At 41.8% G+C, this 27107-nt stretch overlaps 1 protein-coding gene across 5 annotated transcripts; it reads right to left on the bottom strand.

The window, feature by feature from the left end:
• Window positions 1-7557: 7557 nt before the first annotated feature.
• On the bottom strand, window positions 7558-25761 carry SCML1 (sex comb on midleg-like 1 (Drosophila)). 5 transcript variants are annotated; one of them, XM_011940228.1, is made up of 8 exons: window positions 25535-25761; window positions 18860-19008; window positions 17544-17627; window positions 16981-17061; window positions 13368-13472; window positions 12584-12983; window positions 10912-11063; window positions 7558-9299 (listed from the first exon to the last, which is right to left on the bottom strand). In XM_011940228.1, the coding sequence occupies exons 2-8, from the start codon at window positions 18890-18892 to the stop codon at window positions 9165-9167; spliced, it is 990 nt and encodes a 329-aa protein (XP_011795618.1). In that variant the 5' UTR covers window positions 18893-19008; window positions 25535-25761; the 3' UTR covers window positions 7558-9164. The 5 variants fall into 5 exon arrangements, with proteins under 5 accessions (XP_011795618.1, XP_011795619.1, XP_011795620.1 ...); XM_011940229.1 differs by having other exon boundaries at window positions 24510-25749; XM_011940230.1 differs by lacking the exon at window positions 17544-17627 and having other exon boundaries at window positions 16981-17064.
• Window positions 25762-27107: the final 1346 nt, after the last annotated feature.

A 27107-nucleotide genomic window follows, 5' to 3' on the forward strand; every position in this document is an offset into this window, starting at 1 on the left:
AGCCGACAGCATGTGTATGACCTGTAAGACCCTGGGGTAGAACCATAACCATGTGGCTGAGCAGCACCCAGATTTCTAATCATCAGTGTTTGGCTGGGTGTGGTGGCTCACACCTGTAATCCCAGCACTTTGGGAGGCCGAGTGGGAGCAGATGACTTGAGGTCAGGAGTTTGGAACCAGCCTGGCCAATGTGGTGAAACCCGTCTCTACTAAAAATGCAAAAATTAGCTGGGCATGGGTGTGGTGGCAGGCGCCTGTAGTCCCAGCTACTCCGGAGGCTGAGGTAGGAGAATTGCTTGAACCCAGGAGATGGAGGTTGCAGTGAGCCAAGATCACACCACTGCAACCCAGCCTGTGCGACAGAGCAAGACTCCATCTCAAAACAGAGAGAAAGAGAGAGAGAGAGAGAGACAGAGAGAGAGAGAGAGAGAGATCATGAGTGTTCGTTGTTTTAAGCTGCTAAGTTTGGGGGTAATTTTTTTCCACACAAATAATACATTATGTTTTAAAAACATTTTATAAGGATTTAATATGTGATAAAGGTGATAAATTTACCCTTTGGGAAAAGTGTAGGAACAATTGGTTTATCCTGGGGAAAAGATAAAGGTTTTCAATCAAATGATCACCAGATGTACTGAGGATGTCTTGAAAAGAAAGCCACAGACCTACTGGAAGAGGGACAGGTGTGTCTTGACAGAAGCTCACTCCTGCTCAGGGTCTTTGGCCTTCGACACACACCTCCCTTGACCCCTGCCCATCATCCTTCAGGTCTTGGTGGAAACGACGCTTTCTCCAGAAGCCCCGCACAATCTTCTCAGCCAGGTAGAGGCTGCCTGGTGGATCTCTCATGGCTACGCCATCTGCCGTATTTTGCACACTCATGAGTTACATAGGTGTTTGTATGTTTCATGCTGTCTTCCCAGATAGACTGCGAGCATCCTGAGGCTGGGGATGGTGCCTGTGCTGTGCACTCTCTCATGCCCAGCTGCCTGTCAGTCTGCAGTGCCTTATGGGGCGTTTTCCTCCCCCACTTCCTGGTCCTTTGACACGGGGTTTTGAAAACTCCACTTGGCAGTGTGTGCTCCCATCAGGGCTCTTCTGCTTCAGCTTCCACCTGCAGTGCTGTGCCTGTGGGGTCCACATGCACTACCCACGCCCCGGCTCCAGGAGTTGCAGCCGCCTCCTTGGCTAGGGTTTGCTGGGTGTTTTGGAATTGACATAACCTGAAGGAATAACGCAAGGGGTGCAGCATGGCCACGCCCCAAATGACCATACTACATGGCATCTGAAGACGCCATGGATTGTAAAACCCATCCAGATGTCAGACACGTTCGTGCCTGGGAAAAAAAGAACATCTTAGAATTGATGATGTATGTATTTTCTCAATCCAGCTTCAGGGGCCTGAGAGTTGTAGAAATATTTCCCAGATAGGCAAAAGCTTGCCTGCCCTTCTAATTTTCAGAGGTACCCTGTGTTCTGGTCATTTTCATTTTCTGAAAGGTATTTAGTGAGAAGGCGAGAGTGAGTGACTCAATGGCTGCTAGCAAGATGTCATGTTAAACCAGTTTTTAATTCTCTTCAGAGCCACACCGTCCTCCAATAACTCCCTCTTTCTTCTGCTAGTTTCAGTGCTTGACTGGCTGTATATAAAACACAGAAGTGAAACCAACCAGAATATAATCCAAAGGCCAAATGGCACCTTATGCCAGTCATTCACTGATACTTGTGGAATGGCTCAGTATGTGTTTGCTACTTAAAAACTCAGCCTCAATCTGATTCCCAGGATTATGATTCTATCAACACATAATTGATTCCTGATGGCAAAATCAAAGCTGGTGAAACTCACTGCCCTCATGAAGAGTTCGTTCTAGCGGGGAAAGACATCCAATATGCAAATAAATAAACAAGTGAATGAATGAATGAACTGTGGCAGGAAATGTATCAGTTGCATCTCACCATGTTTTTAAGCTATGGTAATGAATCCCTAAATCCCAGTAAGTTACAACTGTAGACACTACTTCTTCCTCACATAATATGAAGGAGGCCACAGGATGGCCTTGGCCCAGCCCCACAGGCCTTCTTGCTTGCTCCAGAACCCAGTCTGAAGGGGCAGCTCTGTCTGGCCAATGCTGTGCTCACAGCCGAGGGAGAAGCATGTGACAGATGATCTCTCCCATAGGAAGGCTTCTGCTTGATGTGGTGGTCTTCAGTCCACTTGTGTACCTCCCAAAGGCCAAAGCAGGGTTCAGGGCCAAGTGCCAACAATGGGCTGGGGGATACAGTTTGCCTTCGGGGAGGAAGAGCAAATCCCATTGCAATGAATGGGAAGAAATATTTTTTTGCAGGGAAGAGTTGATTGCTGGGAACAATAATCTAAGCAGCCATAAGTTTAAGTGACGTAAAGATAATATATCAGGGAAGGAGGCTAAGGGGAGCCAGGTGTGTGAGTGTCATGGGGTTAGAGGGGTGCCACAGAGAAACTGACAAACTTACAGGAGGGATAAACAGGTGATGTTCTGATGTTAGGATCGTGATGTATAGTGGAGACTGCTGGCTAGTTACCAAAGACCCATTTCCTCATCTTCCTGGGTACACAGACTTTTCCTGGCGACTGTTAACAGTGAAGTGTGGCCATGTGACTGAGGTCCAGCCCATGGAATGAGAACAGAAGTGATGTGTGCCCTGCCACCAGGAGTCCAAGGACCCCAAGGCCCTAGGGATGGTGGAGCCACAGACGGAAGGAGCCCGGGTCCCCATATCGCCATCCGGCAGAAGGACATCTACTTTGGATCATAAGCAAGTAAGCTGGAGTGCAATGGTGCGATCTCGGCTCACTACAACCTCCGCCTGCCGGGTTCAAGTGATTCTCCTGCCTAAGCCTCCCAAGTAGCTGGGACTAGAGGTGTGCACTACCACGCCTGGCTAATTTTTGTATTTTAGTACAGACCAGGTTTCACCATGTTGGGCAGGCTGGTCTCGAACTCCTGATCTCCAGTGATCTGTCCATCTTGGCCTCCCAAAGCGCTGGGATTACAGGAATGAGCCACCGCGCCTGGCCAAAACCAGAGATTTTATGGTCTTTGGAAACCCACTGGTAGTGACTTCATAGTGACGTCGTTTACGGTGATGTTGACCTAGGTGGACTCTCCTGGGAGAGAGACTTCCCAACATGCAGAACGGTGTATATTGGCAAATATGAGTCATGAGGGTCTTCTTCAGGAGTATGGAAGAGAACTGTATATGGGGAAAAAGAATGAAAAAGGAACTGAATCCCTTTGTCTGAAAAGCAAACACAATTAGAGAGGTAATAACTGGAATAACCAACTGAGAGAGTGCTAACAACTTTGAAACCACCAGCCCTTGTACTTGGAGGAATTCCCCAGAATACCCTAGAGGTAGAGGCCCCTTTGGAGAGGGCAGAGTGTGGAGGAGCATGGGTGAAGGGATGAGGGTCTTCCCTTTCTGACCATCGCTTCCTCCAGGAAAGCAGCATCAGATTCCACCACACACTGATGAGTTTCAGAAACACTTGTCATTTCATTCAACAGAATGGCAGACCTGCCACCCTGCCATTTATCTGGATTTGTGTCTTCAAGTATTCCTGTTTTCTACATGCCTCCCAATTATTTACTGACAAAGGAATGAGTTGATCCTTTGCCCTGTATTGTTTTCATCTATTACTTCAACCTTGTTTCCTTTTCAACCACGACAGGAAGAACAGGTGCTTCTCAGTTGTAGGTGGCTTGGCTGTCTTTGGCTAATATTAAGAAACCTCAAGCAAGAAGTCTAAATATTGATCATTAATTTACTAAAATCCTCTGTATATTGAATGTTTCTTGACTTCAGACATCTCTGAAAAGTATAGAGAAATTTGTCTTCATATTCTGCATGCTTAAACTTTTTATTATGGAAAATTTCAAACATGCATGATAGTAAAGAGATTTGTGTAATGGATTCCCATGTATGTATCACTGGCCACAACAAATACCAACATAAGGCCAAGCCTGTTTCATCTGCATCTCCTTCCCCATTGAATTATTTCAAAGCAATCCCAGATATCATCTCATTTAATATGTAAAGTTTTTATAAGATACTTATTTCCAAGAGATAGGGGCATCATCTTTTCAAAATATAATTATAATACCAATTAGCACCATTGTTAGAAGTGAATAGCAACTCTTCAGTATCATCTAATATCCACTGGGTATTCACCTTTCCCTGGATTGTCTCATGTATGCATTTTTCCTGTTGTTTTCTTTTAATCAGCATCTAAACGAGGTCTGCGCATTGCATTTGGGTGACATGACTCTTAAGACTCTCTTAATCTATAATCATTCCAAGTTCCCCTTTTTTTCCTTGGCTGGATGCAAGGAAATTGTTACATGCCTTGCTAAATATGATGACTTCATCCTAGTACTAGTTAATACCTAAGGACAAAATACACACTTGTGGTAAGGCTTTTTACTTATGACAATGGATATAATTTCACATTTCAAAGTCTCCTTGGTAATAGTGAATTTGGGGCAGCTCTGATTAGCTTGCTTTTGTTTTAATTTGTATTAGTCTTTAATTCAATTAGTGCAGTTTCTTTGCATTAAGCTTTTAAAGCCACCTGTTCAGCTTCTGAGAGCTAACATTTTATATGTCTTAAGCCACCCATCTTTTCACATGTTAACATCTATGAAATCAGTTTGCATTTTATAATCAATGGTGATAGTTTAATAGGTAGCATTTTCCTTTACTGTTTATTAAACAGTGGTGCATCTTACAATCAAAGAGGTCTTAGATTTGATGAAATATACTAGCCTATTTAAACTGGGCCCTTTTTTTTTATTATTATACTTTAAGTTCTAGGGTACATGTGCATAATGTGCAGGTTTGTTACATATGTATACTTGTGCCATGTTGGTGTGCTGCACCCATCAACTCGTCAGCACCCATCAATTCATCATTTATATCAGGTATAACTCCCCAGTGCAATCCCTCCCCCCTCCCCCCTCCCCATGATAGGCCCCAGTGTGTGATGTTCCCCTTCCCGAGTCCAAGTCATCTCATTGTTCAGTTCCCACCTATGGAAGTTTTACTCTTCTTTCCGAACAGTGGGCCACCTTTACAGGACAGATATGCCGAAGAAGGTAGACAAGTCCAGGTCTGGTCAGAAACATATGAGCCATTCTGAGTCTTCAGAATGGAAGTGGTTTAATACAGAATCAGAAGCTTATATGGCTCCTGGAAGGCAGGGGCTAAGGTGAGGAAGTTTCTAGAAATTCAGGAGTGCAAGAGTCACAGGGAAGCTCCCCTGCCCCCAGGTGCCTCAGCTGCCTGCATGACTGAAGTGGGTGAATCTCAAGGTGATATCCAGAGTCTGCTGGCAAACCCCACATCTGCCTCCTGTTGATGCTTGAAAGCCTGTCCTGTGCAGCCACCAGAAGGAAGTGGTTTCTCCTCACCTCCCTCCTCCCCAAATCAGGGCACAGGGTCTCTTGGGGCAGAATCTAAGAATCCACATCTACCGGCAAAGGAGTGTGGCAAGTGTCGCGTCCAGGCTTTATGCCTCTAAGGACAGGGAGGAACCAAGAAGGGCTGGGATGGTGGCAAGTACCAACAATGTTCAGCACTTTAGAACACAGCAGTGAATCCTTACGTTAACTGCAGAAAAGCTCCATCTTTTTCCTCTTATGTGAATATAAAAGGAAGTTGTAAGATATGTGTCCTGCTCCCAACGGACTGATTTCTGCCCCTGTGGAATATGTGCACCCACCCCACCCCTGACGTCAGTGGACTTGAGCCTCCGAAGCCAGCCGAAGCCAGGTGGAGGAGTGAGGCTAAAGGAGGAGCAGGGCTTGGCAAGGCCAAAACCCTGCCCTGGCCGCCCCGTTGGCCCTGAGGGATTATTTCCACAAATGCATGTGCTTAAGTGCTTCAGTTCTATGGCAGGAGAACAGGACACGGAATTACGGATGCATGAGGACACGTCACTTATGGGCACTTGGCACTGACTCATATGCTCTGTCATAAGTGCCCTGATGTTCTCCTTTTCATGAACGCTGGTTTGTCTGTTATGTTGAGGCAGCTCGAGGGGAGGAGCTAGGTCCCTTATTTCTTAAAGATCTCTCCTCAATGCTGATAGTATCCCTAAAGCCAGAAAGGTGATCCCATAACAAGAGAGTTGCCTCTGTTAGAGCAGGGGGAGTGGCCAAGCTCAATTTGAGCATGTGCTAACTACGGAGTGTCGCCCTTAAGGTTTAGTGGCATCAACCTGCTGACAAAATAGGGCAAACAGCCAGAAGAGGAAGAACTGTCCCCCACACATTCCAACGGTGGGCTCTCACTTGCACGTCCTCTCAAACCTAAAGCTCTCCCACATTGCCTGGATCAGCCTCAGGGGACTTTGTGTGCAAGCTCCAGCATCAAGCTATAGCCCCCGAAATTTTAACCTACTTCATGTACTCAACCAACTGCGAGGACAATCCCTTCTGCAGCTTGAAAAAGCAGTGCTTTACCTCCCAATTACACTGTCACTACTCACAGTATTTACTTTTTACTTTTGAATGTTACAGAAGGGCATGGCGTTTCTATGCCTGCAGAGGGAGGCCTTGGTTTAACAGTTTGGGAAATCCCACTCTAGAACATGCACTGTAAGACATTTCAATGATATGAAATCAAGCAGACAAAAGACCGAAGCAAATGCTAGGTGTTCCTGGAAGGTCTTAGAGCTCAAGATGCAGAATTCTGCAGGTTACAAAGCATCGAAGGATGGAATGAGAGGCAAAGCTAGAGGAAGATCATTTCAAGTCTGGAAAATTCACAGGAAGGGTAATATGGCATGATAGTCTATGGACTAAAAATTTATAAACCAGATAGGAGAAAAAAAGGAGCCACAAATTACTCAAGTCTCAGATCACTCAAATTGACACCCCCATTCCAGTCGCTGAGCATCACCCCTGGAGCCTCAGTCAGGGCCCTATTGTCTCCAGTGAATCACAGGACATGCTGCTGGGGAGCAAGAGCAGTGAGGGTTTCTGGGTTCCTCAGCTGGAGCCGCAGTTCCTGGGGTGGGGGTAGGGGTTGGATAAGTGAGGCTACACAACTGTAACCCCAGTCCTCCAAGGGTATCCCATCTGAAGGCAGAGGGCCAAAAGCAGGTGCATCCAGGAGGCGGCCTCTGGCCCCCAGTGGTAAAAGAGCAGCCAGAGTTGCCAGCCGGGCGTACAGGCTCAGATGGGATGAGACATCTCGGGGCACGGGCATTTTCGAGCACTCTCGCATCACTGATGATATCATAAATAACAAAGGCTCTGAGTACAGATACAGCTCATCGACTGAACTTCTTACAGCACCCCCGGGACCTCACTGGAGACACCTATAAGAAATCAGCCTTTGGCTCTTAGGCATCTATTTAGCATTAGAATCTGGGCAGGTTTTAAAACTCAAGTATTTGGACATGGAAAGCCACAAGCTTACTAGAGTGGTTCTGTTTCAGTTCACACATTACAACAAATACACACATTAATGTAATACGGTGATGATAAATGAAATCACAGCTGACGCTTTCAATGAACTATTGTGATTTAATTTTATTAATATTTTAAAATATAAAAACTGTAAAACATAGTATTTATGTAAACACCTGAGGACTGTTCAAGTGGGTACAGCATCTTCATACAAACAATTTGAAAGAAGACCAAGTTTAAATAAGAATCTTATGACATATAAGGAATAACATAGATGAAGCTATTCTTTAAATAGTTGCATTCATGTCTAAAGTACATCTGGCTTTCTAAAAAGAAAAGGTACATTCTTGCCCCTGGTGAACATTTTCTTGACATTTATAACGAATAGCTAATGGTGATAGCACCAATTCTCATAGCTTATAAACCTTGTATTTGTTATACAATGTAATAACAAAGTTATAAATTTATAACAAAATAATAGTGTTGAACATGTTTCCCTTGAAAGTTCTAACTTACAAAATAAAGCTCCCAAAGATTAGTCTGAATTAATGTATCACTCAAAGTGTAGCAGGATTAATGGCTCAGAATTAAGCAAATTAATTAGCAACATTGCATAGGACAGAGAACTTCCCTGTATGGAAACCAATCTACAGGTTGTTTCTTGTCCTCTAAAAAGTAAGTTGAGAGGTACTAGTGATGGCAAATAATCCAATTACATTTTACAAAATAAAACATCTCACTAATATATGGCTCATCCCACCTCTGTGGCAATACAAAATGCCATTTTAAATTTTTTAAAAAAAGATTGTTTGTGTGTATACTTCAGGTGAGAATAAAATATAAAATACTATCTATATAAAGAATAAACACATAAAATAAAGTTATGTCTTTTAAAAGTTTGGACAGAGGTCTCTTCATAGAAAGATGCAAACAATGTAAGTGTAGTTATATGTCCAAACTTAGCCAAAATATGAAAGTTTTAATATAATAGTTTGTTTGAAAAAAAGTAGTCAGACTTCATCCAAACCACCCTTACGGTACAATATTTCTTGCATAAAATAACCATTCTATCTATCTTACAGTTTATCTTAAAACTGTTAGGAGCACTTAATAAAAGTTTATGAGCTTATTTTTTTCTCTAAATCTGAATAAATAAAACATATAGAGAAATAATAGCAGAAAGGAAAAGAATTTATATGGCTATTCTCTTTCTGGAAACTGGTAGAACACTGCAACATCAGACAGATAAAATACTCCAGAAAGAGATATCTATGGGTACACCTTTAAATTCTCTTCTGGGGAATAATTCGCATAGATTCAATCATAGAAGTTGTCAACCCCTGATAATACCTCTCTTAGCTGTTTTTGTTCTCTGTATCGAGATGAACCAGAATCAAAGGGGTTTTTTTGCTTTTTGGTTTTTTTTTCTGTTGCTTGCATGAAATATATTTGTAAACAATATAATAAAAGTAATGTTTAAAAGACCTATGAAGAATGAATTTCCTATTGGACTATTCTAATACTATCTAGCAGTTAAATGGTTTTTAAAGAAGTAGACTGGACTATAACATAGTTCTACAATTTTAGCTATGTTTTGAGTGATACTTTCTACAAAACAAAAATGACTAAAGGGCAGAAAAATGATGCTACACTAAGAAGGCATTGGTCCCTCTAGAGGTTGGCCCAATCTAAATTTGCACAAGGATTTTTTCAACCTTCAAAGCATTTCCCTTGTTTAAGTCGGTCAATGTAGTAGCATAGCTTCACAGCCGTTCCCAGCTTCACCTCAAAGTGCTTCAGCAACACGTCGTTCGTGAGTAGGAGCAGAGCCTTCCCATCAATTTCCTATGGAGAGAAGAAACAATGCTAATTAATAATGATTCCATATTTTCATCAGAATGGTTAGTTCTTTATGAGAACATGTAAAGCAAACTAGAGAGCAGCTCATTGCAGATGTATATTCTTTGAATATGCATCTACTTCATGAAAACTATTAAAAATATAACTTGTAGGCCGGGCGCGGTGGCTCAAGCCTGTAATCCCAGCACTTTGGGAGGCCGAGACGGGCGGATCACGAGGTCAGGAGATCGAGACCATCCTGGCTAACACGGTGAAACCCCGTCTCTACTAAAAATACAAAAACTAGCCGGGTGAGGTGGCGGGCGCCTGTGGTCCCAGCTACTCCGGAGGCTGAGGCAGGAGAATGGCGTAAATCCGGGAGGCGGAGCTTGCAGTGAGCTGAGATCCAGCCACTGCACTCCAGTCCAGGCGACAGAGCAAGACTCCGCCTCAAAACAAAAAAAAAAAAAAAAAAAAAAAAAAACTAACTAACTTGTACAATGAAGCACCATTTGGTAATGTATAAACTCACTTCATGTTCTAAGAAAAAGGAAATTTAACATAATATATTAAAAAATAAACTGTGTCAAACTTAATTTTAAATATATACTGTACGTTGAATAAAATACTACACATTCATGACAAAATAGTAAAGACTATGAATAGTAAAAATGAATTTCAGATGTTCATTAGCTTTCTGAGAAGGGCTGGGAAGATGAGTATGTCAACATCAGTGCAAACTGTAAATGTCTATACAATGTTGTCTTTATGATGAATGCCAATTAGTTGTCTGAAGCTAATTAGATGCTAAAACTAATCACCAATTTTCTTACTATATTAAAAATCAGATATGTGGCTACTAATTTTGTTAGGACACACTGTGAAAATATCTGAATAAATAAAACACAGTCACAAAGCATCCTCCTAAAATTCCTTATCTTAATTGATCAACTTATGCTGCTAAAGCATGTAATTTGGTTTTATATGTTCCAGTTTAAAAATAAAATTTTATTTACTCATTTAACACTATCTGAAAAGACCTGAAATCCCTTATAGTACGACCTTTGTTCGGCACCTTCTATACTTTTTCTACTAAGTAAAACTCGAAATTAAAGAAACTAGAACTTATAAAACTTCGGCCTAGGATATTACTTTGTGAATGGTCTGATAACAGCAAGAGGGTATTAGCATCACAAATCAATAATCGAGGCAAATGGAATCAGTTGTTGAATCACTGGTTATATAAAAAGAAGGCCACCCTGTTATAGCTTGTGGTTACCCCCTCCTCCTTGTGGTCCTGGTGCCCAGCTGGGAGCAGATAGGGGGAGGATCCTTATCTCTGTCATTACAAAGGTGAGGTAAACCTGAGTGGCCATGCTGAACCATAATGTTTTGAGAAGCTGAGGCAGTTTGTATTTTAGGCACTTAGATACCCATTTGAAGAACAGACCATTAGCCTACCATTTAAGGCTAACCTTGGGCAAAATAAGCTTTCTCATATATGGAAAAATCAGCTAATAGGGTTCTCCCACCATTCACACAATATCCAACTGAAAGACCTGCACAGAGGTCATTCAAAGGCATTACAGCAGGAAAACAGAATCACCAGATACATTACATGGTTTCTGAAGAGGTCGATAAGAGGGCATAATGCAACAGGATCTGTTTGTTTTAGAAATAGGACCACTGCTTCCACCGACCAGGTTGAAGGGTGCTTAGTGATGCTTCCTTCCTCTATATAACGGTCATTTTCAAATAGTGAGCCTGTAACTTCAATGGGGGGGGCGGGGAGAAAAAAAAAGATAAATCACACTTGACCTGATCATTATCCTGAAAGAAGAGATGTTAGGTAGGGAGGAATGGTCTCTTTGTTGGAATCTTTTGTGACGTTCCTAGCAAGGAGTCAAGACTCCAACTGTAAAATCTAGTGAAAACCTATATAAAGATGATGTGGGGATGCCTACACAAGAGTGTCCCATCTGACCTCCCCCAAATAGCAAAAGCATGTTCGGAAGTTACATTAAAGTTTCAAAGATCACAAAACAGACTAAGCAGACCAAATCTTCTTTGGCCACAGGCAAATATGGCAAAAGATCTGTCAATTGGGTAAAATTAGGTTAATCTAACCTAACCTATGACTCTCTTCAAGTATTTCAAGGAATTTCTCTCTTAATCTCTCTATCTAGATAAGGTTGATTTTACTAGCAAAATATAATGGAAATTCTCCAAATTTACAGTTTTATAATTGCTTAAATTTGTTCCTTTTAATCAATGAATCTCAATAACAACCCCATTATCTTTAAGAGCCAAATTAGTACTTTTATCAAATCTTCCCCATGTATTCAATAAGGTTATTTTTAGTATCGCTTTACTCTTTAGATTTCCTGTCTCTCATGGCTTAAGTGCTAATGTGCATTTTGAAGAAAACAAGATTATTTTCTGCTGAACTAGGTCAGAAGTAACTAACATTTTATTTAATTCCTCTTTCATGTTTAGTTGCATAGTAATAGAGATTTTGGTCAAAAGTTTATATGTTAAAAAATAACTGAGAAATGAGAAAAACTAGCGTTCATACTTCAGGAAGTTTTAGCTATGCTCTACACTAAGTTGTGTTGAGATTTCTTTGTGTACTGACAAGTATCCTTTTACTCACCCAGAGTGTTAGACTCCCTAAAATTAGTGTGTGATGACTAAAGTGGGTTTTGTAATTAGTTAAGAAAATTTGTTTCTCCAACCAGGACCATCAACACAATTTGATCTTTTTGTGTGTGTGAATTAGCCAAAAACATACCCTTTCTTCCCTACCATCTGGGCTCTTGCCATATCAGGAGTGTTTTTTATTTATCTAGAGAAAGGGTAAATACAAATAGAAGATTTTAAAAAGCACAATGGGGCAGAGTTCTAGAAGTGCTACTCACCAGCTCTGTGACCTTGGGGATGGCGTAATAAATGTGCCAACACCATGGGGTCATTATAAGTGGAGAAGAGGCATGTCAGTTGACTGACGCAGTGCCTTGCACATAATACGCACTCAATAAATGTTAGTCATCATTCTGATTATCACCTAAAACCAGCCCTCAAAATAGGAAACGAACAGCTTCCACTAGTTTGCATCAAGGATGTTGATAAATACAGGTCAAAGAGTGCTACTTGTAAATATGGCATTTCAAATTCACCAAAACCAGAAGGGAAGCAGAGAGATGATCCAGTGTACCTATTCTCCATCAAAGCTGAGTAACTCATCATCTCAGGGGCATGTACCAAACTGGGCTCTCCCTGGGCCAGCATACCTGAAGGTTGTGCTGCAGAAGCATGGCCAGTTGAGTAAGTGTTGTGGATGCTGTTAGCCCCAGGGTTGCCAAGGCAGGGCCCTGAAGAAGAACCATGCATTGCGCCATCAGATGAATAATACGGCTGATAATTATGGTCGGAGAAATCTGAGGGATGCACTGGACTCGGAGTGCGGCTGAGGATCGGGTCCTCCTCCCGCTCAGCTGGCTGGTATTCTTCCATGCGAAAGGATGGCCTTGGAGGGCTGCTCGGGGAATTATTCTCACGCCTTGACACTGGTAAAGTGGGGCTATAACTTACAGGGTAGGAGAATGTCTCAAAAACCCCATTTTTCTTCATTTTCTGGCGTTTCAGCTTTTTAGCAAGCTTGTAAGAATAATTTTTGAATCCATGTCGCTTCTGAAATCACACAAATACAGCATAAACCAATAGAGAGTAAAAAAGTAAATGAGTAGTAAATACATTAATACTTATTTTCCATGCAACATTGCTCTACGTTATTAAAAATAAATGCTCCCTTTTGATTATATAATTCTTCAATCCTACATTTTAATTGTACTTTACACATTATAATTACAAACATAAAAATACGCAGTGTCATAAGTCATCAAACCTAAACTTCAGTGTTCTCCCAACAGAGTTTAGTCTCCATCTACTGCTACAAGTATAGATATGCCTTGCTAATCTCACACAGATACTGGTACTCTCTCACTTCTAGCTTATTGGCATCTTTACAAACCAGAGGTTTATCACATTTGTAAAAATGTTTTTTATAACACTTACACGGTTTGCCCACAGGAATCTCGCACGGAAACGTTGGATTTTTGAAACCTTTCTACGAATCACATCAATCTTCTTATCCAGGTTTTGCATAGCATCATATATAACCTATTATAATACAATGTAGTTATATAATTGGTATACAATATATAATATAATTTCTATTTCAAAGAAAAGTAATGCAAAAATACCATTACGTCAAATGTTAACTGCTAGACACAACAAAAGTTCTCAAGCCATCAGAAATGTCTTGCTCCTAATTCAAGGCCTGACTGTAGGTGACACAGAGCCAACAGACTGAGCTCAGGAGCCCCAGCATCCCCTCCCCTGCTCTATTCCATGCTCTAATGCTGGTGAATGAATGTTACACAATGCCTCTCCGCCAGCACATTGATGATGAAGACACTGCACATCAAGGAAGGTGCTATTTTAGGAAAGAAATCTGCTAAAAGAACAAAGACTCACTTTATGATATACATATGTAACATATATGTTCATATAGGTACAAATATGAAGTCTATATTATATACAGACAGTGTTCCATTCCAGAAAGAACATAGAACCAAATATAACAGATGTGACTTTTGGCTTCAAAGTATTTTTAAATCATGCAGTCAGCAATTAACCTTACAAAACCGTTAAGTACACATCTCTTATGTGCCAATCGAGCACATAGGAGACTGATAAAAATCTGAGAATTCTTCTTGAAATACACAGAAACTTTGGGCAAAGAAAAATACACTTAACAAAGGGCCAGAAACATTTCCTCATTCATTCATTCATTCACTCATTCAACTAAACCTTTATTGATGGTCTACCACCTGGCAGAACTACTTTGCTAGGTATTGAGAACATGAACCGAAAAAAAGCTCCTGGCCGAGTGCAGTGGCTCATGCCTGTAATCCCAGCACTTTGGGAGGCTAAGGCAGGCCAATTGCTTGAGCTCTGGAGTTGGAGACAAGCCTAGGCAACATGGCGAAACCCCTGTCTCTACCAAAAATACAAAAAATTAGCCAAGCGTGGTGGTGCATGCCTGTAGTCCATGCTACTAGGAAGGCTGAGGTGGGAGAATCACCTGAGCTTGGGAATTTGCGGCTGCAGTGAGCCATGACTGTACCACTGTACTCCCGCCTGTCCTAGAGGAATTACCATCTCAGCTGGGAGAGAGACAAGTAAAAAGAGGATTCCAGTAGACAAAGTGATAAACAGCCTGGAACAGTGGTTTGCAAAGTGTGGTCCATGGACCGGTAGCATCAACATCACCTGTAAGCTCATTAGAAATGCCAAATACCAGGTTGTACCCCAGACCTATGGAATCTGGAACTCTGAGAGTGGGGGCAGTGGTCTATGTTTTCACAAGCCCCCCATGTGATTCTGATGCCCCTAGTGAGAACCACTGGGCTGCAGCACTGAGGTAAACAGTGCAGGCTCTCAGGGAACATGGTTGGGTCAAATACTCGAGTCCAGCCACTTATTGGCTGTGTCACCCCGGGCAAGTTACTTAACCTCTCTGTGCTTCGATGTCCTCATGTAGGGAATCAGGATGAAAATCTCTCTCAGGGTTCTCTCAAGGATGAGAACCTTGCTATAGTATTAGGTTAATACTAACAGTAACAGCACTACACTATGCCCAGTCCAACAGTGCTCAGTGGTCTCTTAATGTTCCTATTGTGATTATCAGTGGCGTGACACAGGTGGGAACAGGAGGCTAAGTGTGCACAGAAAAGCAGTCCTAACCCACGCTGCAGTCATGGAGACTTTTTCAGAGGAGGTAAGGTCTGAAGTGAGAATTAAAACATGAGAAGGCCCTCGCCAGGTGAGGATGCATGGAAGGGTTTACAGCATAGAAGGAACAGCAGCTTCATAAATACCCAGAGAGAAAAACAGGAAGCCAGGTGTGGAGACAGCAAGTATGAATGACATTCCAGGAGTGGGGCTGTCACGGGAAGGAGAGAGTGAGGATGACAGGAAAGGAGGGATGGGAAGCAAGAGAAGTGGCTTCTCCAAGATGTGGGAGAACTCGTAGAGGGGAAGGAGGGACAGGGACTGGAGCCAGAGGAGACAGAGAGGGACGCCCGATGCCATGCAGGGCAGCTCTGAGTTCGGGGGAGGGGACTAGATGCAGAAAGCAGCAAGGGCATCAGCCCTGGTCACTAGAATGGTCGGGAAGGGGTCAGAAGAAGGGCGGGGATGAGGGCAGTTGGTTGGCTGTGGGTACAGTTATGAGGACTTGGAGGAGAGGACTGCCCCAGGTGCTCCACTATCTCCAGGAGTGAAGAGGCAGGACTAGGGAGCTGAGGTATGCAGGGGATGGCCAGGTCTTCCTCTGCTCCCAGCCTAAGCAGGATGGAGATGGACCCAAGAGGGAACTGGGATGGAAGAACAAGGCAGACTGGAGCGCCACCTCTGTGATCTAGAACGGGTAGGGGAAGAAAGAGCCAGCCCCTTGGCAGCAATGGAGAGGGGCCCTTGGGGCCATTTCAGGCTGACCATGGCCCTGGGCACCTCCCCCCACAGATGCTACCTCCCACCTCAGCGTGCAGGCTTGCCAAGGGGGACTCTGACCTAGCAGTGCATGGGGAGGCAGGCTGGGGAGAACCTGCTCTCTCCCTTCCCAGCTCATCTCTGCACCCACTTCCCCCCAAGACTACATGTGTCCCTTGGAAGCACTCCACTTCTGTTCTCCCCCATAATCATGATAAACACCCAAACAATCTTACTTTCCAAAGTATGTTAGCTCATTCCATTCAAGAAACCTTATATATGGTAAGAAACAGTAATTTTTTAATTTTTTAATTTTTTTTTTGAGGTGGAGTCTCGCTCTGCCGTCAGGGCTGGAGTGCAGTGGCCGGATCTCAGCTCACTGCAAGCTCCGCCTCCCAGGTTCACGCCATTCTCCTGCCTCAGCCTCGCGAGTAGCTGGGACTACAGGCGCCCGCCACCTCGCCCGGCTAGTTTTTTGTAATTTTTAGTAGAGACGGGGTTTCACCTTGTTAGCCAGGATGGTCTCGATCTGCTGACCTCGTGATCCGTCCGTCTCGGCCTCCCAAAGTGCTGGGATTACAGGCTTGAGCCACTGCGCCCGGCCAGAAACATTATTTTTTAATATGTATAAACCTTCATTACCTCTGGGGTATGCAACTCACAAAATTCCCAGTAATCACATCTCTACCAACATGGTGATTCTTACAACAACCCCTCAAAACTAACTTAGGTATGTTTCTTTACAAAACCTTGATGGGCTGCCATTTTGTTTCCATTGAGACATCTTGATGTGCATTTAGGCACATACTAAATTTCATCCAAATCAGTCAATTTCCTTTAAGGATTTTGTAGGGGAAACTAATTCATTACTGAGCAATGTAGATGAAAGAGACATAACTACATTTCGTTGGTAATGGGATTTTTAAAAAGCTATAAAATCTACATGTTGCTATTCAGGAGATGCAGTTCTAACTAGAAATTGTTTTTAAAAAATCATCACAATGGGGTGATAATCATAAATAATTTGGTAGGCAAAATTTCAATTAATTGTACACTTTCCCTTTATGTGAGATAAAGAGAATTTTTGCTTAACATTTTAGAAAACTGCATTGAAGAGACAGAACTTCCATACCTGGCAATAGAGAAGGACATCATTAACTGTCTTCTGTGGCTCTTCAGTATTACAGGATGCATCAGATACAGTCTTCGGTTCCTGCTAATATTTTAAAAGTAGTTAATGATTTATTTCTGTAACAGCCAAACTGAACACCGGGGGCGGGAGGGGGGAACTATATTTATTTATTTAAACTGTTTTTATTTATCACCAACTTTTCAAGGGGTTTCAGAAGTCTTAATCAGAGATTTTAAAAATTCACATTAATATGACAATGAAAATAACTGACAATTGAGGAAGGGGGCAAGAAAAGAATTTATTATATCAGAAGAACCCAGGTTTAGAGTTTTATACTGAAACTGAGTACAAAACTGCTCTTAATTTTCTACTATATAAGAAAAAGGGGAAAGTAAATTGGTTAAGTGCTCATTCTCTAATGAAAGAAAGCACACAAATTCAGGGGAGAGATATTTTCTTGAGTGTGAGTTTACGGGAACTCCATAGTATATGAGGAATTTACATCTTTTCCTTTAAAACAGCAAATGTTAATATATTTGGCAATTAGCAATTAACATACTTACTTTATTGACAAAATCAGGTTTTGTTTCATATGCATACAAAATAGTGTCGTCATCTTCATCATAAGTAGATATTCTTGTTTTTACCTGAGGAAGATTTATCAACAAATTAAAAGGAAAGATGAAAGACAGAACTAAAAGAAAAGTTGAGGGTTTAATTTCACTTTCAGGAGGTTACAAAGGCCTATTTCTAATATCAAAGGACCTTTGCTCATTGTAAATACTATGACTACGTGAAAAGATGTATTTGCAGAACTGTGTTCTCATTAACCCAACTACACTTAAGACAATAGTTTTCACTGAGCTTAACCCTTTATATGCTTCATGGTAGAAAGACTAGTCCTTTAGCACCAGAACTACTTTAAAAGCAAATATTTTTAACCATGAACAAAGAAATAAATGTTACATGGTTTTTGATTTCTAAATGACCCAACAGTGCCCCTCTGTGGACAAGATAGAAAATATTTGAGCACCTGTTTTTCTTGATAAATTAATCTCTAAAGTACCTTAAAACTTCAAAAAATAAGGCAGGGTATAAATAAGTAAGGAGTAAATAACCATTACATTTCAGTGTAATAACTCTTCATTCTAAGAATGAATTATGAACTATGGGAATAATTTTATAACAAACATACTTGGTAGTTATGTATGTTTTTGTTTCAAAATACATGATAGAAATCACAAAAACATATGGAATTGGGTTACAGTTTAGTACTTTTAAAAATATACTATCTTACCCTTGTATAGTGCCTTATGCTTTTCAAAGTGCTTTTACATAGTTATGTCAGAGAAAAATGACTCTTGGTAGACAGTTAACATTATCTCCAAAGATTTTTGAAAAACATTAGGACTGATAGTAGTTAAGAGAATTGCCTAGACTACTTAGGTAGCATTAATATCTATGTGCTTATGTAACAAAAAAAAGATGTTTTCCATTAAGCCATATTATTTATAGGTTAATAATCTACATACTGATTCAACTTAAAGGATTAAGAAAGACAGAAGAATATAACAGAAATGTAAAAACAGCACAACCACTTTGAAAAACTGTATGGCAGATTCTCACAGAGTTAAATTTACATGAACTCCATGACCTAGTAATTCAACTTCTGTCTGTTCACCCAAAAGGAACTTAAGTGTGTGTTCACAAAGAAACTTGTACACAAATTGTCACAAGAACTTTATATATTACTGTTAAAATACATAACAAAAATTTACTTACGAACTATGCATTTCACTGTATAAAATTAAATTAAATTTAGAATAGAAGTATAGCACAATAAAAAGAACAAAGACAGATTTTCAATTTGAATACAAACCACATCGATTTCACTGGAGCTGCTAGACATCATTTTTGTGCAACAGGAGAAACTCCACTTCCTCTGAGTTGGACCTAATTATTTTTAAACTTGCTGGAGGGTTTATTTGTGATACTGCTTAGTCACCTAAGAGTGGTAAACCTCTACTCCTGAAAAGCAACGCATAAAAAAGTTACTTCATACACTTACTACCTTAATAACATGGATATACTCTCAGAATGCTAACTCAAATAGAATTGGACTTTGGGTTGAATTTTAGAGAGTGACAAAACCAGAATTCTTCCATGGCCAATTTAGAATAAATCTTTTAAAACTGAAGGGCTATATTGCCCATGACTAGAAATAAGAATCAAATCAAACACAATTACAAACTGTGAAGTAACTGCTTAGTAACTTAAAGCCTACAGAGTAAATGCTGGAAACAAAGGAACAAGAGAAGGGCAAGCAAATGAACAAGCAAGGGCTAACTGCTTTTGTAAAGGAGCTCCAAAAGGCTCTTGACTGAGGAGAAAGCATTGCCTCCAAAATGTAAGCCAGGAGTCTATTCTGGATTGGGTCCCCATCGCTATGTAGGCTGGGCAGACCACGAGAGACACCACCTCCTCATCCACCAGGTTTCGAACACCAGTTGAGATGATCTCTAAGGCCCATTTCAACTTTCAAGTTAGGATTGCCTTATTAAATTTTATATTAAACCTAAATAAATGGATCTGAAAGGTAAGCCAAACAATCTAAAATTAGGAAGATTTGGTTATGGCTCTGAGCCACTTAACTATGGAACTAGAAAACATTGGCTGCAACAGTATCAGATTATATCTTGTACTAGAGATTTGCACAGTTACTGGGAAGGGTACCTTAATGAAAGAGCTACCCCACTTTATTCTCCCTGAGCCAGAGCAGTAATGAGAGGTACAATTAAGGGATTCAGGTTTCATTTCTTTCCTGTTTCCCTTTCATTCTATAGTGGAGATACTAATGACCATGAACCCAAAAGAGAGAAATAAAAAGGGAATAAAGAAGATGGGAGAGCTAACTCGAGTTAGATAAACGCAGACTAATGTTGCATAGAAGTATCAAGTTATAAAATACCTCTAATTGGAGCTGTAACTTCAATCAAATTTCACTTTTTAAACTATCTGAGTTTTCTGACCATAAAACTTATACAAGCTATAAGTAATTAAATTGCGGTATATTCATACAAAGGAACTTCACAGCAATGAGAATAAACCAACTACTGCTGTACACAGCAAGGCTGAATCTCACAACCATAACCTTGAGTTTAAAAACAGCCAGACACAAAAGAGTACAGTATATGACTCAATTGATACTAAACTCAAAAACAGGCAAAATTAACCTGTGGTGGAAAGAGTCTTTCCAAATCAATACTTTTAGGTCTACTGTAGTTACTGTAATGACTTCCTGGTGTTCTATCTTGTAAATATGCCATGATTTATTAAACACAGCCCCCAATTCATAGATATTCAAGTTACTTCTAGAGTTTTGCTCTTATAAAGAACACTGCAGAACAGTCTTGCACCTGTGCAGGTAGTTCTATGGGATAAATTCCTAGAGGTAGAAACAATGAGTAGGTCTCCACGTTTGAAAATCCTCCTCTACTTCTTCCCACTAAGGAGAGCTGTTGGGGTCAACCAGATGTTCCAAAATAAACTAAGGTAGTATCCTGCTGGTCCTGCATGTAGTTTTAAAACCAGGACAGATAATAAATAGTACCAAATAGCTTCTTGGCATCAGATGACTAAGTGACTTTTCTCCTTTGATCTACTGATGCAACATATAATACATTTCTTAATGTTCTTGGGGTGAGGGGTCCAGCTGACTATAAAGAACAACATTCAATTTGTTGGTGTTTTATTTAGAAATTGTTTGCATCTCTATTTCTAAGCTCTTACATTAGTGAGATGGTATATTTCTCACAATTAATGAATCAGTATTGTATTGATACATTATTAACACTTGGTATCAAAATTCCTCTGCAAAACTAGCTGGGAAGGCTTTCACCTCTTTCTATACTCTAAAAAAGTTTACATCACACCAGAATTTTTGTGCTCTAAAGGGTTGAATTTATAAAAAAAAAAAAAAACTCTCTGGGTCCAGTTTTTATAACATTTTCTAAGTTCCTCCATGGTTGATGATCTAGTCAAATTATCCTATTTTTTCTTGAGTTGTTTTGACAAATTATTTTTATCCAAAAGGATAATCATTTCATCATAATTACAGAATTTTTAGCAAAGCCACAGTTTTAAATTTTTATTTCTAATTTAATTTGTACTTTCTTTTGATTCTTTCATTAGGTATTCTATCTTGCTAAATTACTGACAACCCTGTGGGATAGGTTCTATTACTGTCCCCATTTTCCTTATGAGGAAACTGAAGCAAAGAACGTTTATTAGAGGTGTCCAAGGGAGAGAATACAGTCATGGGTTCTTAGTTTGTTTCTGGTTGGGCCAGTAAAGCCCCTTCCTCATCCCTCTTTTCCACTTATCCCTAGAGACAGAAACTAAAAAGCATAGCTTCAGGCTGCCAAAAGCCTAAAACAAAACAAAACAGAACAACAACAATGACAACAACAATAAAATAAGGCGGGTTGGACAAGCTTGATTTAAGTAATTTACCCAGGTCCCATAGCTAGTAAATGGTGCAGTCTACCACCACACTCTATGCACTTTACTTCATTATTAAAATCACCTGGAATACCTTTGCTATCAATAACACAGTAAAATCCATACTCTCACCATGGCCTGCAAGGTCCTTCCATAATCAGGACCCCGCCCATTGCACAGAGGTCACTTCTTACCACTTGCCCCTTTACTCTAAGCCAGGGGTCCTCAACCCCCGGGCAACCGCCTGGTACTGGTCCTTGGCCTGCTAGGAGCACAGCAGGAGCTAGGAAGGATTATCGCCTGAGCTCCGCCTCCTATCAGATGAGCTGCAGTATTAGATTCTCACAGGAGCATGAACCCTATTGTGAACGGCACATGGGAGGGATCTAGGTTGCACTCTCCTTAAGAAACAGTTTCATTAGGAAACCATACCCTGCTAGCACTCCCCCGTCCCTGCATCTGTGGAAAAATTGTCTTCTACAAAACCAAAACCGGTTCCCGGTGCCAAAAAGGTTAGGGAGGGCAGCTCTAAGCCTAAAATATTTACTACGTAGCCTGTTTCAGGCAAGTTTGCAGACAATGGTTACAAGCTCTTACATCCAGAGAACAGAGAACTCCCTATCTGGATTAATCACAATGTTGTCAAAATTTGGCTGTAATTAGATACAGGAGCACTGCGCAGTGAGTCCACCACTGGACTCCCAACATGTTTACATCTCTGGTACTTATACAAATCAACACGAATCTTGCACTCTTTGAGCTTCTCGCTCCTGTCATGCCCTCCGTCCATAATACCCTGTTGTATCTCCGCCTAGAACTTATTCAACTTCAAGGTTTAACTCAAGTTTCACCTCCAAAAAGCAAGGGCACCATGCCAATGATCATCCCATGTGGATGTGACATGACTTTCCCTGAACTACAAGAACACTCACACTTTAATACTTCTATGGCAACTGTCACATATATCTGGTTACGTGAGAGGCAACATCAAGCAGCATTAAGACCTTAGGCTTGTGGTCAGAACACCTGGGTTTGGGTCCCACCTCCTCCACATACTAGCTGTGTAAATAAGTTGAACAACTTACTTAAATCCCCTGTGCTTTTTTTGTCTGTAAAATGGGAATGATAATAGCACATATCTCATGGAATTGTGAGGATTAAATGAATTAATACATGTCAAGTGCTTAGAATAATGCATGGCAAAGACAGCAAAGGCTTTTGAGTATTGACTACATCTATCCAACAGAACTATGTCTCAAGGAGCACATAGATAACAAGCCTGGGTCATAACATGTAATTTTTATTCACATTGCACCTGAAATGAATTGTTATGTCTTTTAGGTACCAGGGCATGATGCAAGGAGCTGGGCTATAGTTGTAAACACTTGAATCCAAGTCCAAATTGCCAAATTTGCCATTTCACTTTAGGCAAATATTTCACCTCTCTGTGCCTCAAATTTTCTAACCGGTAAAGTTGTAATAATATCTACTTCACGGGGCTATTTAGGCAAAAATACACAGTTAAACTCTCAGCATCATGCCTGGTTCACAGTAGACACGCCATAAATTTTAATTCCTTTTCACTTCTTCCCTTAAGGTAAACAATTACAGCTTTACGACATTTTCTTAGAGTCCAACCATGACTAGAATGTGCAAAATTAATTTCATTTTTAAATCTCAAATCCCACAAAATGAGTTTACTTAAAATGAAACTCATTTATATTTACCACAGAAGTCTAAACTCTTTGTTTTCTTTCTTTCTTTTTTTTTCTTTTTTTGAGTCAGAGTCTTACTCTGTCACCCAGGCTGGAGTGCAGTGGCATGATCTCGGCTTACTGGAACCTCTGCCTCCTGGGTTAAAGCAATTCTCCTCCCTCAGCCTCCTGAGTAGCTAGCATAACAGGCGTACGCCACCATGCCCAGTTAATTTTTGTACTTTTAGTAGAGACTGGGTTTCACCATGTTGGCCAGACTGGTCCTGAACTTCTGACCTCAAGTGATCTGCCCGCCTTGGCCTCCCAAAATGCTGGGATTATAGGCGTGAGCCACCATGCCTGGCCAACTCTTGATAACACCATAAATTTAAGTTCTTTTTCACTTTTTCCCACAAGATAAATTACAGCTTTACAACATCTTCTCAGAGCCCAACCATGACTAGATTGTGCAAAATTAATTTCACTTTTAAATTTCAAATTCCACAAAAATGAGCATACTTAAAAGGAAACTCATTTATATTTACCCCGGAAATCTAAACTTTTTTTTTTTTTTTTTTTTTTTTGAGGCGGAGTCTTGCTCTGTCACCCGGGCTTGAGCCACCGCGCCCGGCCGAAATCTAAACTCTTGATAATACCACACATTTTAGTTCCTTCTCACTTCTTCCCACAAGATAATTTCAGCTTTACAACATTTTCTCAGAGCCCAACCATGACTACATCGTGCAAAATGAATTAATTTCACGTTTAAATCTCAAATCCTGTAAAAATGAGTTTACTTAAAATGAGACTCACTTGCATTTACCACAGAAATTTAAACTCTTAATTACACCATATACTTGAATTCCTTTTCACTTCTTTCCATAAGATAAATCACAGCTTTACATTTTCTCAGAGCCCAACCATGACTAGATTGTGCAAAATTAATTAATTTCACTTTTAAATCTCAAATCCCGTAAAAATAAGTTTACTTAAAATGAAACTCACTTGTATTTACCACAGAAATTTAAACTATTCATTACACCATACACTTTAGTCCCTTTTCACTTCGTCCCACAAGATTAATTACAGCTTGACAACATTTTCTCAGAGCCCAAGGCTAGACTGTGCAAAATTAATTAATTTCACTTTCAAATCTCAAATCTCGCAAAATGAGCTTACTTAAAATGAAACTCACTTATGTTTACCACAGAAATCTAAACTCTTGATAACATAAGAACAAGAGGCCGTCTGCTTTTCTAAGAGACTTTTTTAGACATTAAAGACATTTTCAAAAGTCGTAAATATTCGCTCCGGAGGCTCAAGGCTTTCACCTGCCATTAATTCATCAGATAAGGCACAGCTCACAAAGAAGCACCACTCATGCCGGGACCACTTTGAGAAACACACAGCAAAACGGGGCCAATTACAACAGCCAGACTGCTCCGTTTGTTTTAAGAACAATCACTTTCTAAATCTTCCTGTGGGACTCTCAAAGGCAGCCCTTCCATTGCCGCCAGAACCGTATCCCATCGCCCAGCACTTGCCGCAGGCCGGACAAGTGAGGCCCCAAACGGCACCCAGCCCACGCCCCGCTTTAGAAAACACCGCGCTGCAAAGCTGCTCGGAAAATCGCTATCTTTTAGTCAACCTGAAACCAGTTTGCCGCACTTGGGGAAAGCCGGGGAGAGGAGGGAGGGACGCGATCCGCCACCAACCAAATCAGAGCCTTTCCTGTTAACGACCGCGCGGCAAGGGGCGGGGCCCGGCCCTCGCACGCCTCGACGGCCTCCCCCGCTCCACAGGGACCCCGATTTCGCAGGATCTCCCGACTCCCGCCTCTCCTCCCAACACCCTACGTCTTTCTCTTCCTCCTCATTTACGTATTTACAATAAAACAGCGAAGCTGCACGGTCTCTAATCAAACGCGGTTACCATCAAAGCCTCAGACTCTATGTCTCAACCGCAAAAGGTCTGACACGAAATCAACTCCGGAGTTTGTCAATTCTTTCAACTCAAAGCTCTGTTAACAACGTCTGGATCCTTCCTCGCTCCCCACCTGCCTCCCCTGACAGGAAAACGACTGTAAAAGGATCCTGTCATCCCCGAAAGTCAGCACCAAGCACTTCACAAATTGTCAAATCTCAAAAGCTCACACGCGCGGGCACTCCGGAAAGGCTGAGGGGACCACCCAAAGCAGCCCCCTCCACACCGCGGCTGAAATTTGAGGCCGCGAAGTGCAAAACTCGTTCTTCCCCGCAAAGCAAACCCTCTCTCCTCAGGAGAGCCCCAGCCCCTAAGCCAAATCGTGTATTCCCGTGACAGGAAAGCTCAAGGTGAGGAAAAAGTACGACTGGACAGACCTATTTTAGCGACGGAGCCTGTCACGCCGGCCTCCGGAGGTCGCGGTAAAACTGCTCGCAGTAGTCCTGCCTCCCCGATGGGCGACAGCTGTGACCGTTAGGCCGCTCGACGCTTCGGAAAGGCCCTGGCGCCGGAAACCTGGTCACACGTACGAGAGACCAGTGATGCCCTGACCCCCTGAGTGGATCAGAGTGCTCCCGCGACGCCGAGTTCCCGCACTAGAGGTGGTTGGGGGGGGAGGAGGGGTGGGCGGGACTACCCGCTGACCAATCGGCGTCTGGCCACTGACAGGCGTCGCCTTTGATCGGCCAATCCGCGGGCGCTCTCCCAGCCCTTGGGTGAGGGCGGGAATTTGCTAAGGAGGTGGCTGTGGGGCGGGGCCGAGGGCGGGAATTTGCTGAGGAGACGGCTGTGGGGCGGGGCCTCTTACCTCAGGTTTTTCTTCACAAGACCCGCAGGATTGAAAATGGGGGTTAGCCCTTTCAGAGACTCGCGAGCCTCTCGCGCTGAGAGTGGTTTCTGCGGCTGCGCAGGAGTCTGGCGCGCATGCGCAACCCTTCCAGTGGCGTTGTACTTAGGGACGTGGTGTGCCCGCTTCGTTGTTGGGGTGTCCAAAGCTTTTTTTTTTTTTAATGTGATCCCGCCCCTTCCCCGCGCCCTGTGACGCACCAGAGACGTCGATGTAAACTGGGTTTCCTGGACGCACGCCCGTGATTGACTCGGAATGAGGAGAGGGGCGGGGCCTTAGCAGTTGCCCGAGCCGGGTCTGGGAGGAAGGGCGAGGGGGGCGGAGGAGGGGACAAGATAATTCCAGTCTCCAACACCCAGAAGTTGTACTGGGGAACTAACACAGACCTTGAAGACAGATTTACTGGATTGGATCCCCAGCTCCAACACAATCCTTCTATGGCCTTAGGCAAACCATGTAACCGCTTTGTGCTTCAGTTTCCTCATCTGTAAAATGGGTATAATATGGGGATTACATGAGTTAATGTATGCAAAGCACTTAGATCAGTACCTGGCATAGAATTTTGCTATTGTAATAAAGGCTCTGTGACATCATCTAATGGCATATAGTCTTACATACTTATATCGAGGCTGCTCATCTTGGGAAGGAGACACAGTCTGAGTAATTATCAGAAGCAAAGCAGGCAGATATTTCAAAGTAAAGCTATACACCTTTTCTTGGCCCAGAGAGGGGCCAAGAAAAGAAAGTATACTTTGTAGTAAGCTACAAAGAAAGTATACTGGACGTTGGAAATGTATTCTTTTTCCTCTCAAATACGAAGCTAGATTAGAGTCCATTATAGATATAGTATATGTTATTTTTTTATTTTTGTTTTTGAGACGGAGTTTTACTCTTGTTGCCCAGGCTGGAGTGCAGTGGTGCGATCTCGGCTCACTACAACCTCCGCCTCCTGGGTTCAAGCGATTTTCCTGCCTGAGCCTCCAGAGTAGATGGGATTACAGGCGTCTACCACCATGCCCAGCTAATTTTTGTATTTTTAGTAGAGACGGGTTTCACTATGTCGGACAGGCTGGTCTATGTTCTTTTTGTTCCTACTTTTGCCA

This window comes from Colobus angolensis, unplaced genomic scaffold (genome assembly GCF_000951035.1).
Source record: "Colobus angolensis palliatus isolate OR3802 unplaced genomic scaffold, Cang.pa_1.0 Scaffold188, whole genome shotgun sequence".
NCBI lineage: Eukaryota > Metazoa > Chordata > Mammalia > Primates > Cercopithecidae > Colobus > Colobus angolensis.